Source organism: Embiotoca jacksoni, unplaced genomic scaffold, assembly GCF_022577435.1.
Source record: "Embiotoca jacksoni isolate LCO1_2020_lvr unplaced genomic scaffold, fEmbJac1.0.p SCAF_74, whole genome shotgun sequence".
Taxonomy (NCBI): Eukaryota; Metazoa; Chordata; class Actinopteri; family Embiotocidae; genus Embiotoca; species Embiotoca jacksoni.
Window position 1 is genome coordinate 1,132,485 of NW_027185430.1, and position 18,535 is coordinate 1,151,019.

General features: G+C 39.9%; 1 protein-coding gene across 1 annotated transcript in view; it reads left to right on the forward strand.

Moving 5' to 3' along the window:
• LOC138215396 (uncharacterized) overlaps positions 1 to 18,535 on the forward strand; it is a 100,770-nt gene that overhangs the window by 24,043 nt on the left and 58,192 nt on the right. The window contains exons 7-8 of the mRNA XM_069177517.1: positions 1,462 to 1,527; positions 11,603 to 11,726. Of these exons, the coding sequence (XP_069033618.1) occupies positions 1,462 to 1,527; positions 11,603 to 11,726 (190 nt within the window). The remainder of the gene's footprint in view (positions 1 to 1,461; positions 1,528 to 11,602; positions 11,727 to 18,535) is intronic.

An 18,535-nucleotide genomic window follows, 5' to 3' on the forward strand; every position in this document is an offset into this window, starting at 1 on the left:
TTTAAGTAAAGGCTTAATTACAGCCACTTTAAAAGCCTGCAGTACATCGACTGTCTCTGCGGTTCAGTCGATGTGATGTATCTTCCTCTGCAAAGGATTGTGGGTCAGAACATCCAGAGCAGCATGCTGATCTGCAGACTGCGGAATACAACCAGAACATCCTGGTACTTTTGGTATACAACGTTTAACCTGCTATGTACTGGGACGTACATACTAAATTGTATGGAAGTATGGATATTGAAGTGTTCGGTGGACTTCAGGGGTCTCCCCAGTCAGCAGATCTGAGTCCAGTAAAAAGGAGAAGATCAGCAGCGTAAATGTGCAGAAGTCGAATCAACATGCAGCAGAATCTCAGAGGAAGGTCTCCAACATTTTTGGGATCCGGAGCACAAAGAATTTAGGATTTTTGAGAGCAAAGGAAGTGTGGACTTCGCTGTCCCCTACATCAGCTGCTAAATGTCTGCATTACAACATATTCGAGATACAAGAAGTCTGCCGTGTCAAACGGGTCAAGTGTCTGTTTATTGAGAGTTGATATGTTTGCAGCTTGGTTTGGAGGACATCTTTTTTTGGACAGTGTAGGTTTCTCCATCTTAAGCACCACAGATGGTTTTTCAGATGGGGATAAGATTTCTATCCAAATTAGCTGAAAATATTCATGTATTCATTCATAATGTAAGTTTATGGGTTTTCTATGTTCACTGATTAAAAGAAATACACCCTCTACATCTCAACTTGTCTCTTACTAACTCTCTGACATCACTGCTTCTCTGTTCTTTGCTCCGCAGCTTTGGCGAATTATTCCTGTTAAAAAGTGTAGACTTCTGGAGATGACGAGACGAGTTTGCATGAAACAACCTAAATTTGTTGCCGTTTCCTTTTAAGATTTGAAATCGAGGCGATTTGAAAGAGTGGGTGTAACTCAGCTCTCTAAAATAACACTTTGCTGTCTGGAGAAGCAGCTAATGGATTTGCAGCCTCAACCTGTTGGGAGATTACAGGAGCTTAAATTTATGAGGAACAGAGCAGATGTTGAAAACCTGTCTCATCGTTCACTTGGGATTGAAGCCTACTGTAAAAACACAAATTTCTAATGTTCACCTTCATCCAGCTCTTTTTTGAAGATACATATTTCTGGCTTGATGGGAGTGTGTGATGTTCAAAGTGTACAACCAAAACATTCGCTTTAAGTAGCCCCCAAAGGCATCTTTTCCTTTTAGAAAACATTAAATAGAGAAGTTGTGGAGGATCAAGGCGCTGCACTGCAAACAAGAAATGATTCGAAAGGAAATCGTGTTACTGTTCATGTCCTCGGGCTCTGTGATGAGGCAGCAACTTCATGTTTAATACAACGGAGGAGTGCATGTCACAAAAAGGATGATTGAAAAAAAAAAGAGAGAAATGTGGTCAGATACTCTTTTTATTCCATTTTTAACCTTTATTTTATTTCTTTTTTCCCAGCATTTCAATTGGAATCAGTTACGTCCTTGCCGGCAGTGAGGCCTACGGTGCTCTTCTTAATATCAGGTAGGTCTTACATACACAACATATCTGCAGAAAAATAGAATAATAGTGAGATATATCACTGCCACTGAAGTCTAACTTCTCTTCCTTATTATTATTTTATTACGGCTGGAATTCATAGACTCAAAAACTTGTTGAATCTATTTAGGATTTCAACATCTTTTACTTGGCTTGCTTTATTGATATTATATGAATTAAATGTAACTTTCCAACCAAAGTACCAACCATCAACCATCAGTAGATAAAAAAAGCAGAACAGTGTTGTTATTTACCAAAGAAGTAACATAAATGGTGGCATGCTTGAACCTGAAGCCAAACTGAATTGGAGTTAGTATGGATTTCAGCATCAACCAACAGTGATGTCATCGTTGGTTTGTGAACGTTATGAAGCATCCAGTTCAGATTCTGTCCGTCACCATCTTGCTATTTCGGAGCGGTTTGGAGCAGGAAGTGACCATATTTGGACGAGCTGGGGGAGGACCCATCAATGGATCTGACTGATCTGATTGGAAACCTGACGATACTATGTCCCGCCCACCGATAGCTGTAACCTGACTGCACCTCAGGCCTGTCAATCAAACAGACACGCTCCCAAAAACACACCTTTTTGAATCTTATTTTCTAATTAATGAGGAATTATTTTCAGATGGACCTCCAGAAAACTAATAAGAAGGAGTGACTTAGCTAACAACACAGAGATAACTGCTGGACACATTTTATTGACTTTGTATTTGATGAGAGAAGTTGAATGGGAGTCTATGGAGCCGGAGGCTTTTTGGAGCTAACCTCTAGTGACACTCGGTGGTATTGCAGCTTAAGGTACTCCTGCATCAGCCCAGGAGCTGCATCCACTTTTATATAGAGTATTTGCACTACACTCCTTTACTAGGAGAGACTCCGCCTCTGTTGATGTTGTTGAACAACAAAAACACGTCATCCTCCTATGATCATGAAGCTAGAAATCCTCTCTGTTGCTCGGTGGTTGCTAAGGGTCAGACTACTTCCTGGAGTAGTAAACATTGCATGCATTACATAAAAGTCTGCTGACGTGACTGGTTGTTTTCCAGTCATACCCTTTGTATTGCCATAGAAACGGAGATTGCACTAACAAAAAGTTTGATATTTTGAGAGCGTCCCCTCAGCGGATAAATGTTATTCATGAAAGCAGACTAGTTACAGAAAAAGTTTTAGGCAAGACAAATGGGATGTGGCTAAAAATCAATACCAATACATATTTTATATTTATGAATTCAGTGTGACATCTATGATATATTTCACTTTGTTGAATATTTACGTTATAGATCGTACAATATAATAAGCTGTTATTCTCGACATTTTCACTTCATTCTCGAAATGCAAAATAAAAATTAAAACTGCAAGCAGTGATGTACGGGCCCTCGCACTCCGGCGCGCCGCCTCCCCGAAGCTGTCCCCCTGAAGCCGTCTTCCCGAAGCCGTCTCCCCGACATGCAGCGCGCGAGGGACCGCGTATACCCGCTTAAAGTTGCTATTTTTGTCTCGTTTCCTGTCTCCAGCAGGGGGCGCTGGCGAGCCGTTTGGCCACGCCCACTCGCAAAACACATCAGATGTATCGTCTCACCACACCGGATGTATGAAACACGTTTCGTGAGGTTTCAAGCATCCCTTGACCTTAAACATCAACTTCCTGTGTCACGGCGAGACATCAAACTTTGCCGCATCGTCACGGCGACGCCCATTGACAAAGTCGAACGAATGTCTCAATATATCATCAACTACATGTTTAGGTTATTGTGACCCGACTTTACGTTCATGTGATCAACCAGCTCGACGTAGAATGTGAAAGTATGAAAAGTGTCATTTCCAGTGGCCAACAGGGGGCGCTATGACTATGAGCAAATATTAACACACAGGGGTCTTCAGGGCGGGGCTGTTATCATACCTGTGATGTTTGGAGAAGGTCGGTCCATGTACATAAGATTTAAAGCAACTCGTAGTTTCATGGCGAGACACTAAAAATGGCCGCCTCTTAAGGGCACACACATTGACGAAAACAAATTATTTTGATAACTTTTAATCCCAAACATGTTTTCTATCCATAGAACCTAAATTCAAGTCGGTCTGACAAAATCCCTCGGAGGAGTTCGACAAAGTACGTGTCAGAATCGGCCAAAATGGCAGCTAAATTCAAAATGGTGGACTTCCTGTCGAGTTGACGTAACGTTGCAATGTAACTTTTTTGTGCGTCTCGGTGTGATACACGTGTCCACTGGATTTCATGAATTCAGGTAAATGTGGCCGCCGAGGCATTTCTTTAGGGGGCGCTCTCGAGCCATTTGGCCGCGCCCACTCGCGATTCCACTAGAATACGAAATTTTTCGCCGGGAGACAAATGTGTTTCCACTTTCATGAGTTTTTGAATATGATAAAGCCTCCAAAAAGGCAAATCACTTTACGTAAGGAGAAGAACGTCGAACGTCCAAGAATAACATTTTTACGAAAAACAATAGGGCTTTCGCACCAATTCTCAGTGCTTGGTCCCTAAAAATCTTCCTCCTCTCTTTTTTCTTCCTTAATGTTGTCCTGATACTCCATCATACATTTTATACATATTTTCCACTAAAACACAAAGCAAAGCGTTTTATGAATAAACTGCTGCTTATTTGCACCTCGCCTCCAACCGACTCATTCTGTGTTTGGTACCAAAATACCACACACATGCATTCAGTGAGTTGTTCCACAATCGTAATACATTATGATTACATATTTGTTTAGCTGGTAACTTGTTGTATTATCGCAATATTACACAAGAGGGTGTGCGTTAAGGTCATTGATTATGTTATTGTGTAATTAGATGATAACAAACACCTGGGAGACTTGGTTGTTTTTATGGACGTTGATTACAGCAGTTGAAATGGTCTCATATGAGCATGGGAAGGGTTTTGGTTTGGAATGATAATTAGAGTTTGATTGATTGATTAATTTTATTAAAGCCTATAAATGATAAAAACATTTAAAAAAAAATACATATTCAGTATAAATATGTGCTATGATGAGATAATCCAGCCTCTCTGTCCTTCGTTGTCTTCTTTACTCACCTTGAGTTGGTGTGCTTGCTTGTTTGAGTGGCGGATTTCAGAGTGAGCAGTTTTATTAGGGCCCGAGCACCGAGTATCGGTGCGAAAGCCCTATTGTATTTCGTAAAGATGTTGGTTGTTAGTCGTCGTTCTTCTTACGTAAAGTGATTTCATATTCAAAAACTCATGAAAGAAAAAAATTTGTATTCCAGTGGAGTTGCGAGTGGGCGCGGCCAAACGGCTCGAGAGCGCCCCCTAAAGAGATGCCCCGGCGGCCACATTTACCTAAATTCACGAAATCCAGTGGACACGTGTATCACACCGAGACGCCCAAAAAAGTTACATTGCACCGTTACGTCAACTCGACAGAAAGTCCACCATTTTGAATATAGTCGCCATTTTGGCCAATTCTGACACGTACTTTGTCTAACTCCTCCGAGGGATTTTGTCGGACCGACTTGAAATTAGGGTCCATGGATAGATAACATGTTTGGGATTAAAAGTTATCAAAATAATTTGTTTTCGTCAATGTGTGCGCCCGTGAGAGGCGGCCATTTTGAGTGTCTCCCCATGAAACTACGAGTTGCTTTAAATCTTATGTACATGGACCGACCTTCTCCAAACATCACAGGTATGATAACAGCCCCGCCCTGAAGACCCCTGTGTGTTAATATTTGCTCACAGTCATAGCGCCCCCTGTTGGCCACTGGAAATGACACTTTTCATACTTTCACATTCTACGTTGAGCTGGTTGATCACATGAACGTAAAGTTGGGTCACAATAACCTAAACATGTAGTTCGACTTTGTCAATGGGCGTCGCCGTGACGATGCGGCAAAGTTTGATGTCTCGCCGTGACACAGGAAGTTGATGTTTAAGGTCAAAGGATGCTTGAAACCTCACGAAACATGTGACATACATCCGGCGTGGTGAGACAATACGTGATATGTGTTTTGCAAGTGGGCGTGGCCAAACGGCTCGAGAGCGCCCCCTACAGAGATGCCCCTGTGGGCACATTTACCTAAATTCACGAAATCCAGTGGACACGTGTAACACACCTAGACGCACAAAGAAGTTACATTGCACCATTACATCAACTCGACAGGAAGTCCACCATTTTGAATTCAGTCGCCATTTTGGCCGATTCTGACACGTTGAACTAGTCCTCGGGATTTTATCGGACCGACTTGAATTTAGGTTCTATGGATAGTTAACATGTTTGGGATTAAAAGGTATCAAAATAATTCGTTTTCGTCGATGTGTGTGCCCGTGAGAGGCGGTCATTTTGAGCGTCTCACCATGAAACTACGAGTTGCTTTAAACCTTATGTACATGGACCGACCTTCTCCAAACATCACAGGTATGATAACAGCCCCGCCCTGAAGACCCCTGTGGGGTAATATTCGCTCATAGTCATAGCGCCCCCTGTTGGCCACTGGAAATGACACTTTTCATACTTTCACATTCTACGTCGAGCTGGTTGATCACATGAACGTAAAGTCGGGTCACAATAACCTAAACAAGTAGGTGATGATATATTGAGACATTCATTCGACTTTGTCAATGGGCGTCGCCGTGACGATGCGGCAAAGTTGGATGTCTCGCCGTGACACAGGAAGTTGATGTTTAAGGTCGAAGGTTGCTTGAAACCTCACGAAACATGTGACATACATCCGGCGTGGTGAGACGATACATCTGATGTGTTTTGCGAGTGGGCGTGGCCAAACGCCTCTCTCGCCGTGACACAGGAAGTTGATGTTTAAGGTCAAAGGTTGCTTGAAACCTCACGAAACATGTGACATACATCCGGCGTGATGAGACGATACATCTGATGTGTTTTGCGAGTCGGCGTGGCCAAACGGCTCGCCAGCGCCCCCTGCTGGAGACAGGAAACGAGACAAAAATAGCAACTGTAAGCGGGTATACGCGGTCCCTCGTGCGCTGCACGTCGGGGAGACGGCTTCGGGGAGACGGCTTCAGGGGGACGGCTTCGGGGAGGCGGCTTCGGGGAGGCGGCACGCTTGCAGTTTTAATTTTATTTTTTTTTCCCACAATTTTTTTAAAAATATCTTTAAATACACATTAACATGAATCCAACATATTGTAGTGAATGGATAAAGTTAAAATAAAAACGTCAATTTGAATAGCTTGTATGCATGATTATCATGCAATTGACAGACAATGTTGATATTGGCATTGGTTTCAGTTGACAAGGTATGTTTATAAATGGCAGTGGCACAGCCACCCTACTCACTGTACCTTGCACATGTTTAAAATAAAAACATGAATACATGAAACTGTATTATTTGAATTGGTTAGTATTGAATGCAAAATAACAAGGTATAGTTATACATGGCACTAGGCCCAGTTTAATATAAAACACAATTTTAGACAATATATATAGTAGGGGGTCCCTGTTCCACCTCTCAATCAGTTTGGGGGTCCTTGGCCTGAAAAACGTTGGATACCCCTGCTTTAAGGGTTAACAGAGTCATTGAGAGTGAACAACATGTCTCTGAGCAACACTGAATAATAAATAATGTGCAGATTGTCAGAGATAAAAGGTGGAGAGAATAATTATTAAAACCTTCTCACTGCGTCCCACATCAGTTCCACTTTCAGTCCTCACTGAGCCAAGAGTTGAAAGTAAATTGTCAGTTCAGAGGGGTGTTACTGGGAGCTACATGATTTCACAATAAAATTCTCTTCTTGAAATTGAATTAAAATAAAAAAAATAAAATAAAAACAACACTGATGCAATCCTGAGAGATGATAGCTGCCTGAGAGAGGGAGGCCTGAAAGGATTGCATGAACTTACAGCATTTCTTTTAATTAAAGCAAACAAACACACACGCTGCACAGATGAGAGAAAAATATTCCCTGTTCAAACAGTGAGGACCCTTTTATTTATTCTTATTTTCTGTTAGATAACAGATTTTAGTAAGATCTCTACCAATGAATACTAATTGGACAACAAGATTCCGTATTTCTAAATATTCTTAGTTCTAGTTTTCCTGGAATAATTGAAATGGAAGCATTTAAAATAGAATAACTATATGGAAACCATATTTATATCCAGCTTTAAAGCTAAAGAAACATGTTAAATATTGACAAAACAACTTCTTAGACTATGTGTTTATAGCAAAAGTGCACACATTTGTTCCTATAAAGGGCCAAACATAAATGCTTATGTTAAGTGAAGTTACATTTGATCAAACTTTTTAACTTTACAAGAAATGACATTTCTAAATTTCAAATGAAATTGAGGAATAACTAAAACACTACACTTTGATCTGCATAACATACATTTTACTGTATTATTGTCCAAAGAATATTTTCAAAAACTCGTTGTTTTGCCAATTTATTCAAATTTCTTTTGTCTCTTGACTGAAGACGTTGGAGTAACAGCACATGAGCATCAGCAGGAGAGAAAATACCATCGTTCTTTGTGGATAACACGAGGGCCAAAGTCATTTAACAGGGAAGATTAACACTTCTATATGCTGTGCATTGATGTAAAACTCATATTGATGACTTTTTAGCTTCACAAAATGTATGCTTCATAGTCACTACCATTAGGATTATACAGAAATAGAAGGTGTGGGGTTAAACGGGGCCTGCGTGCCCTATATTGGGCTGCTCTGGTTTCCAGTTTGTTGTCTGTAAACATTTCCATTGAAATACAGTGGAGACTGATTATGAAGTGTTCCAGTTTGACTATGATGCTGTACTGGATTTGTTATTCACACTTTAGGATCTGCCCAAAAACTGAGAAACTGTTCACAACAAATGTGTTTAAAAATAGGTTATTTTAAGTTATTTGACCACAGATTTATACAGAAACATCAATTTATCTTTGAAGTAGTAAAACTTGAAATGTTCCGAGTTGAAACGATACTAAAATACTTACATCTTTTATTTATTTTAATGGATGGGTAGATAAGAACAGGAGACATTGCCACTGTCCTCCCCCCGAGCTGCTGCTGGTTAGCTTGGACACATCCAAGCTTGGACACATCCAAGCTGACCAGCAGCAGCTCCTCCTCTCAGTCTTGTTGTCTTCGTGTGAAGTGAGCAGCCTACAACTCTGCTGCTCTCTGCACTCTTCTGACATTCAACAGTTTTTCTCCTGCAGCACGTGTTCGGGAAACATTTTACCTGTTTACCTGTTGTGTGTTCTTATCTGGCCTGCTAAGCTCAGTTGGTCAAAGTTGGAGGGTCAATGCACTGCAGAGAAGCCCTCAGGCTGAGGAGACCGTCGTGGTCAATAAATCTCTCCAGACTAGTGACTGACTGCTTTTTAAACCACAAAGTCTTATTTTTCTACTTGTGGTGAATCTATCTGATGTGACATAATGGTGTGGAAGCTGTGGAGAAGTTTAAAGTCTGCTTTGTCAGACGAGAACTTCAGTGACCATTAGAACCTGATGGACGCCAATGGCGTCCAAATTCCCACCCTTTGTTCTCAGTTGAATAAAGCAGCAGTTATCCATCACAGAGAGATGCAGCGCTGCAGAAAATTTAATTTAAAGTTGCATCATTGTTACAATCTGCATGAAAAGCTACGTCCATCTCTTTCCGCGCTACTCTTGATTAAATACATAGTAAAGTCCTGTTCGCTTCACAACATACAACGTACCCATTCTGACGATACCTGTCATCTCTCTATATGACAAAGCGTTTTTGAAAAATATATATAGATTTGAAGAAGCTATATTGACAATATTTTATAGTGAGATACATGGAAAACCATAATTTCATAGGAATATTTTTTCCCTTGATATAAAGGCCATCATAAAGACAATCTTATACAATAATTATTAAATTCAATATAATGATCAGGATATGATCTTAAAAGTCAAGGTAATGAAATTACCTTAAATCCACTGTAATTATCAAGAGCAAGATTATTTAATTAATCAGTTGTAGAGATGAGGGTGTGCTCGTAGTCATTGAACACGAGATTTAACTGATAATTAATGGTAAAAGGTGCTCTTTCAATAGTAGTAGTCATAAAGGTAATACAGTGGAGAGTAAAAGCTAAAACTGCAACTGTTTTTAAATTAAACTTGAAGCAACAATATTACCCCCCATCTCTCCCTCCCACCCTCTCTCCCTCTCCCCAGCCTATAATTACTTTTATCTGTTAACAGGGCTAATTTATTTTGTCACGCCCCAGTAAAAGTTTAATGCAAATAATATTATTCACACTCTGGCCGCTCTGTCGGCACGCCTGGCCGTGTCATTATCGACTAGTTTGGCTCCAGGGGGGATGTTGCGATGTGTTGTGTGAGCGGGAAGGTTACTGGAGTGAAAAAACACTGGGAAGCCTCCCCTGGATGAACCAACGTCTTCCTCCTCCCCAGGGGCACAAATCAATAGGTTACTGTAAAAACTCCTCTCGGTGTCGGTGCTGCGGGATGGTGGGCGTCCTGCACTCAAACCCACTGAGCTCTGCAGGACTGAGCTTTACTTGCAGCTCAATGGACAGATTATTGTGTTTTAATCTTACGTTAACAAAAAAGACGTCATTTTTCTATGTTGCTTTAATCATAAGAGGATTGAAAGAGCACCTTTTACCATTAATTATCAGTTAAATCTCGTGTTCAATGACTACGAGCACACCCTCGTCTCTACAACTGATGAATTAAATAATCTTGCTCTTGATAATTAAAAGTTACCATAATGACCTAATTTTTATCTCATTTTGATGGAACTAGATATTTTAGGTATTTCAATTTATATAAAAATATCAATTTGCTGAAGTTATTATTACTGATAGTCAGTTTAAATCCAAATTAGAAAAGCCTTGGAGAAACTGATGGTGTGATGGCTGTGAAGGACATAAATATCCAACAACTGTGTCTAAAGAGGCTTGTGTTATACGTTGTTATTTCATGGCTGTAAATGGGTTTAAAGTCTTGTTCTGTTGTGTTGTTTTCATTTCTACATTTCTTCTCAATCAAACTAACATTTGCCAATATTTCTTTTCCACCTCGTAAAGTTTACTCAGCTTAAAAAAATAATAATTGTGCTTGTGTATGCGTGTGCGTGTGTGTGTTTGTGTGTGTTTGGCTAAATGCTTCAACAGGAATGTATTTTTCATGGTGAAGGAAACAAAACAAATGCAGAAATATTCCATCTCTTTTTTTATTGTTGAGTTTTCTGTTGTTCTCCTGCTAAAAATAAGAAACATGTGTTGTGTTGTGCTCCACAATCAATCCCACCTGAATGAGAACACAGCCGAGCACTCGTACAACATTTTAGGATCAGGAGAAACAGATTTGCTGTATTCTGCTGTCAGGAACAGGAAATGTCTTGATTCTTTATCCTTTACAGCAACTTTTAGCTGTGGAAGTTTTTACAGATTTATTCAGTGTAAAAAAAAGTCTCTTCAGAAATATTACACCTTATCATATGTTAAATATTAATCTGCAAATGAACTGTTTGATAAATCTAATGATGTCAAGAATACACTGTCTTCAGTGGAAGTATGAAGCTTCCATTCACAAACACAGAACTTTTATAAATGGCTTATTTCATATGCAAATCATATTTTATATATGTGCAAGGCATCACAGCTGCCTCAGTCCACGGCGTTGGGTTGGTTACTTCTTTACTTGAGAGAATGCATGAACATGAGCAGGTTGTTGACCGTGTTCAAACTCTGCAGCAGGGATTTGGCCTCACAGCTAACACATCCAAGCTTGAGCTGGAGCACATCCAGCTGTTGTCTCCGTCAATGGATCAGCACAACGGTGTTTGTTTTGGTAGCTGGCTGTGTTCTGGACCACAGGTATCAGATGGAATTTTTGTCCCATCTTGGTCACGACTGCTTGTGTGTATTCGAGCTGTGAAGAAATGTCTGCAGGCTGTACATGCGGAGTCGGCAGGTCACAGGGAAGTTGAGCAAAGAAAAAAAAGTAATTTAAAAGATTCTCTTCATGTGGAAAACACTGTGCTACTTCCTCCTGTCATGAAACATAAAAATGAACATGAAAGTGGGATTGTTTTCTCGACAGGCACGTCTATGTGATCCCAGCCTTCACCTGGACTCTGACTCTGGCGATCTTACTTGCCCACACACTGATTCAGCCAATCACGTCGCTGCTCACCCTCCTGAAAGGGATCCTGCTCATCGTCACGGTAACGGTTATTCTCCATTTACTGTCTTAATATTTCTCTGAGAGCATTATCCTGGGGAACTATTCTACATCCATGATGAGGACTTGAGTAGTTTTCAGAATTATCTTTTAGCACTTTTAATAAAGTATTATTTGAGAAAACTACTTCGATTAGTTACCATGTAGAAGGAAGTGATTTAATCCACACTGGCTTCTTTTATTTTATTTATTTATTTACAACCCTGTTACCGAACAAGTTGGGACGCTGTGTAAAAGGTAAAAAAAAAAAAACAGAAGCAGATGATTTACAAATCGTGAAAAATATATGCTCATTTTGGCATGTGTATATATGTATAAAACTATTATGCAGATTATGTATTTTACACATTACAGTGCTTTGTTAGAGACCTGCAGTAAGTTAAATAGGATGTGCCCAGATGTTATGAATGGATGTAGCACCAATGTGATGTATAGACTGACGAGGGAATAAAATATGTAACTATCATCATTTAGCTACAATAAAAAGTTCCTCTTTATACAAACCAAAAACAAAACCAATAAACACGATAAGATGCTGTCAGTGGACACATCCTAAGCCACAATCTATCCAGGGTGCTTTTGACAGATATAATATTGTATGATTATAAAAAAGAATCAGGAATTACAAAATGTTTTGTGATATTACTAAAGAGCAAAAAAATGCGTTGCTCCCCCCCAAAAAAACATTTTATTGGTTTGCGGAACAAACTGTTCAACGGAGGAAACCGGAACAAGATGAAAAACAGGAAGTGGCGGAGTTTGTGGAAAATATGGTCTTCACAATGAACATTTTGGAATGAAATGCTTTTATTATGATATTGTACTCAAGTTTTTGGTCGTCCCTATTTCCAGAAACTAAAACAGAGGGTCAATGAAACTTCTTTGACACATGGTTCATTTGTACTTAAAGCTACTCAGAACATTTATCACTTTTTTTTAAAGGTCCCATATGATATTGATCCAGATTCACAATTCTTTTTTTAATCACTGTATAAAGCAGGTCTTGGTGCTAAGAATTCTGGGAAAGTGTTAAACATTTAGTCTGTCGCTGTTTGGACTTCTGTGAGTTAGTGATGTCATAAACTCGCCTGTCCTACCTTTATGTGGAAAAACACAGCATCCTGTGATTTTGGCCTGGTTTTAGCAGCTGGAGGTTGGCCTGAGTGGAATGACTCGGAAAAGACACTGCCAGTTAAAAGAGATGACACAAAGCCTGTTCTCAGTAGGGCTCCAGAGAAAAGCTTGAGATATAAACTATATTGATTTTTTTTTTTTTTTTTTTTTTTTTTTTACTGAAAAACTTAAAAATATATATTTTTCAAAAATTCAAACGAAAAGCCTGAAAAAAGTCAAATATTGGAACTTTAATGTTTATCACAAATTGAACCATCTTCTTGAACCGATGTAGCACCTCCATCTGATTGGATTGTTTTGGATAATGTTAAATTCATGTATATTTCCGAAAAGTATATAGTCTAATAGAAATAATATTCAGCACAGACAATGTAGGCAGTTTGACATTATTATGAAGTGCGGTTTGAGGTGTACATAATAATGAAAAGTAATTTTAATATTAACGTGGGGATTTGCAAAGTCACCCTTTTGACCTGTGTTTTTTTTAAATATTATCAAATACCTAAATTTTTTTAGATTGTATACACTTTATTAATCCCCGAGGGGAAATTTCTTCACTACAGCAGGGGGGCTCTCAGGGGGGAGATGCTGTAGCAGGCTGCCACTAGCGCCGCGCCAGGTAACCTGACCTGAGGTGCATGTTTTTGGATGATGGGAGGAAGCTGGAGAACCCAGAGAGAACCCACGCAAGCACAGGGAGAACATGCAAACTCCGCACAGAAAGGCCCAGGACCGGATTCGAACCCGGAACCTTTTTTGCTGTGAGGTGACAATGCTAACCACTGCACCACTGTGCCACCCAACTAAATGTGACAGTATGTCTCATTGTATTTTGAAATATTATTAACCTTCATTCATTTTAATGAGTGTAACAAGGTTGGTGCTACTGGGGTCTCTCCTGGACACAGATGACACGCTCAGTCGTACATTCAGGTGTAAAATGCTTTTATTTGCCCGGCCCATACACCAATGTACTCGTGCAACTGCTTCCTCTTTCCTCCTTCTCCCTGCTACCCTTTATTAGGGGAGAGCTCATCAGTTCACATCCAGCTCAGCTGTGCTCATCAGTTCGTATTCAGGTCAGCTGTGCTCATTACACCTGCCCGGCACCGTTCCCTGAACCACTCCTCCCACTCTCCACCTCCTGCAGCTGAGCTAACCACACCACGCCACCACAATGAGAATTATAACAGAGAATTTACTGATTAACAATCGTGGAAACCAAATCTTGTTTTTTAAAGATAAAAAAGGATTCTTTTCTCACCTTCATGCTTTATACTTTCCACCTGCGTTTTTATTTCCTCCCTAAAAGTGTGTATCCTTCAGCTGTGTTTTGATGAATGTGATGTCACCGTGACTGCTGGTGTGTCTGTGTGAGGTCATTCAGGCAGAATGGATGGAGGTGGTGCCGTTTGCCTGTCACTCGGTGCAGAAGCTGGAGTCCTTACTGAGCTCATGCTGTGTGTGTGGTGGTTCTGGGCTTTTCCAGGTCAGCGCTTGGAAACGTCTTGAAATGTAGGCAGCTCGGTTGGAGCTCTTGAAGGGAATGTTTCGTTTTGGGCCAGAGTCCATTTAACACTACCACATCCTCCAAGATTACACTGTCTCAAAGAGCTGTAACAGCTTCTCCGTGTTTGTGGGAAATATAGATAGTAGATATTGATGATAGACCCCATCTTTGCGACATTTTTCACATAGTGTCTACTTTATCATGAATTGTAATTTTCAAGCCCGTCTTAATATTGACATGTAAATCCTGTATGTACATCTCTTTGATTGGAGTCATGTTGAGATCACTTCACAGCCAATACAGACAGGATCAAATATGTTGTTAGTGTACACTGTGTTGTTTGATCATGAGACAAAAATTTTAACCTTTTAAGATAAAGCAGTAGAATGACTGTCTGATCAAGTACCAACAAAGCTTGTCAAAATCTGAAGTTCCCCGAATGACCACTTGAGGTCTGCTCAAAATGCCCAAACACCCCCATGTTAAATGCAACCATCACCCATCAGTGAGGTCATCGTTGGTTTGTGAACGTTATGAAGCCTCCAGTCCAGATTCTGTCCGTCACCATCATGCTAGTTTAGAGCGGTTTGGAGCAGGAAGTGACCATAGTTGGACAAGCTGGGGGAGGAACCAGCAGTGGATCTGACGATCTGATTGGAAACCTGACGATACCACGTCCCACCCACCGATAGCTGTAACCTGACTGCACCACAGACCTCTCAATCAAAAAGACACGCCCCCAAAGCTTATTTTCTCATTAATGAGGGATTATTTTCAGATGGACCTCCAGAAAACTAATAAGAAGGAGTGACTTTAGCTAACAACACCGAGATAACTGATGGACACATTTTATTCACTTTGGATTTGATGAGAGAAGTTGAATGGGAGTCTATGGAGCCGGAGGCTTTTTGGAGCCAACCTCTAGTGGCACTCGGTGGTATTGCAGTTTAAGACACTTCTGCATCGGACTCATTTTTCAGAGCTGGAAGCTGCGAGCACTTTTGTATCCAGTTTGTGGTTGAATAGGAAACTTAGCAGAAATAAACATGCTTACAGCCTGGTACAAAAAGTAAGTAGATAAAGTTTTGTTTTGTATAGCACCTTTCACAGATGTAAAATCACAAAGTGCTTCACATCCACAAAACAGCATATACATACAAGCAAAATGAAACACTTAAAATCACAACAATCGTTAAGATAACAGTTAAAATCAGAACATTAACAAACAGACGTGGACACTCGTAGAAAAATAAGCAGGTGAAAAGTGAGAAATAAAATAAGCCATAAAGACAAGCTAAACAAAAGCCTGTCTGAATAAAAACGTTTCTTAAAAATGTCACAGATCGTGGGCTAGTTCAAAGATAGCGCACAATAACAGCTAAAAAGAGCGTCTAAAGGAGACGAAAGAAAAGCACCAATAATCATGATTAACAACATTTTACGGAGTGATTATAAAGGGCTATTTTCCACCGTTTCCGTCTCCGTCATTAAGGCAGATGCTTGGTCTCCAACGGCTGCACCGCGGTCTGGCTCACCAGCGTTCCAGAAGCAGCTCGCCGCGCTGCTCCACTAAAGAGAGACATCGAGTTTGTTTCTGACGGAAGCCGCTCAGAGACCACGGTGATCTAAACAGAGCAGATCGGATCAGCAGGAAGTCAGTCGGAGAAAAACAGAGAGGATCCGGCCAATTTTCTAAATAAAACACCCATGTTCAAACTCCGGATGGTAAAACGCATCACGACATCAGCATCTACCACCGCAGTCTTTCAATCAGGACCAGAAACACATCCTCCTCCTGCTGCAGACACGGTACGGGAAATAGTTACAGAATAAACAGGAGGAGGAATGTTTTTAATGACTGAAACATAGAGGAATATGAAGGTGAGGCCTTCTGTCTTGTGTGCATTGATTTGAAGTTGATTCTCAGTCATCCAGTTTGGGTCTCTATAACTAATTTCCTTGTTTACTGTTTGAAAATGGACCGCACATTTTTTTAGTTATCCAGTGACTAACCCTGGAAAACCGCTCCTCAGGAAGTCACTGATGACACGTCCTGTTTTTATATACAATCTATGGTTACAAGTCATGACTGATAACGACAACACGGACACGTCACAACAGAGCATTAGGTCAAACAGTTTATCAGTCAAACAACTGAACGGATAATCAAACTAGCACCAATCAAATGAAATCAGTTAATAATCAAATACAGACAGATGACAGATATACAGCGCTCATAAACTGTTATCTTCACAGTTCTTCCAGAAAATATTCCCAGCCGGTGCTCACGGTTGTCTGAGGGTGACCAATCTCATGTCATCAGAGCATAAGTTTAGACACGACGCTGCTCATCTTGTTGCAATGCAAGTAATTATGTTTGAACATTTGTGTTTAAAGATTCAGAAATCTCCAGGATTTTCAGGAAGGTCTCTGTATTTAATATGCTGCAGATTATCTCTCAACTTTTGATTATCTGAGTGTTGATAGGAACTATGAAACTGTCATGTACAAATTATTTTATGGTGTATACCAGGGGATGTTATTTATTTAAACATTACCACTTAACTGGCAAAAATACACAGTTTTGTACCGTCTTCGTCTCGTCTCTCCTCGCTGAAAACATTTTGTCTTAATTCCTCCAATGTATGAATCCTCCCCAAGGACAGAGCTCTGACTTTTTTGTCTGCCCTCTTTATGTTCCACATTAGTTCAGCTTAATCAGTGACGTATTGGCAGATGAGCTGATGCAGTGGGATTAGTACCTGAGGAGATCGATGTCAGTGTTGTAACGTCGCCAGCAGCAAGACGGTCAGCTGTAGGTTTCATGCTGCAGCAGTTTGGAGTCTTTTGGGAGAAACATAAGAGGTGGCATCATAAAAAATAAAAAAAAAATGTAAATTGAAAAACTGAAAATTAAGATCAGCCTCCAAAATAATTTGGACTTTAATGTTTGACTATCAATGTGAAGAATGATATTTGATAGAAGGATTCGAGTGTTCAGCCAATAGGCAGCTGAGAAGGTGCTTCTTTTTTGTTTCCAGTAATTAAAGTTTTGAAGAGAACAATATAGGAATAGTCACAGAAAATATATTTTTCAGTGAAGGAGCAGCTGTACATTTTAAGTTTTTATCGAAGTAATGAAACATTTCAGACACAAATAGCGGTTTAGATCAAATTACATATCTTCAAAGAGGTTTGGAGAAGATCTTGAATCAAAAACTTGAATGGTGAGCAAACTTAGCTTATTCTCTAATTCACAGTTTTTCAAACCAAGTTGCCACTCTGCTGCAGCTTCTAAAAAAGTTCAGAATAAACTGTAAAATATTTGTAAAACTTAGGTTTTTGTTCAGTAGTGCTTGTACGTGTTCTGTATGAGTTGATGAGGTTGTTAAAGAGTTGCTTACTTTTTTTCTGACCTTTTTTGACAGATAAAACATATTTGTAAAACATATAACGTTCTCACTAATTCTCCTTCAGTCAAAAAGTCGAAGGGCTAATTTTTGGTTCATTGTAGAACAAAAGCAGGTCTAAGTTCTGTATGCTGGGAGGGCATGTCTTTTTTATTTTGGTGAACAGAAACGCAGTAGTGAAGGAGGAATAGATAAATAGAAGGTGTGTCACAGCCGTTCTCTGAGGACTGATTAATTTAAATATGCTTAAGAAGATGTAACTAATGTTATAATTGATTTTTCCCCTTGTGTTATGAGAACCGCCGCCCAGTGTCGGAAGCAATGTTTATGGGACATCGAGGTCGGCATATCAGGTAATGCATTTAGTGTCAAAGTGAGCAAAGAATATCATCCAACACACTGAATTTGGTGCTAGAACAGAGTTGACAACACTAATAAAGAGCAATGTGCTTGAAAAGTGCTTTATGTTGTGGAGATAATAAACGACTTGCATCGGGAGCTTTGAGTGTAAATGATTTACTTTACAATCATAAATTAAGTAGACAAACCTTAAGTGCATAAATGACTCAGTGTCAGACACAGCTGTTAGATTATTAAACCAGATGAGGAGAAAAGGCTTTTAAATCATTACCCCTTCATGGGTATTGCAATTACAATTCATTTGTACTTAACATGAGTGCCTTCGTATTTTATAACTGAGATTGGCTGCGCTGTCATGATGTCTGCCAACTGCCTGAT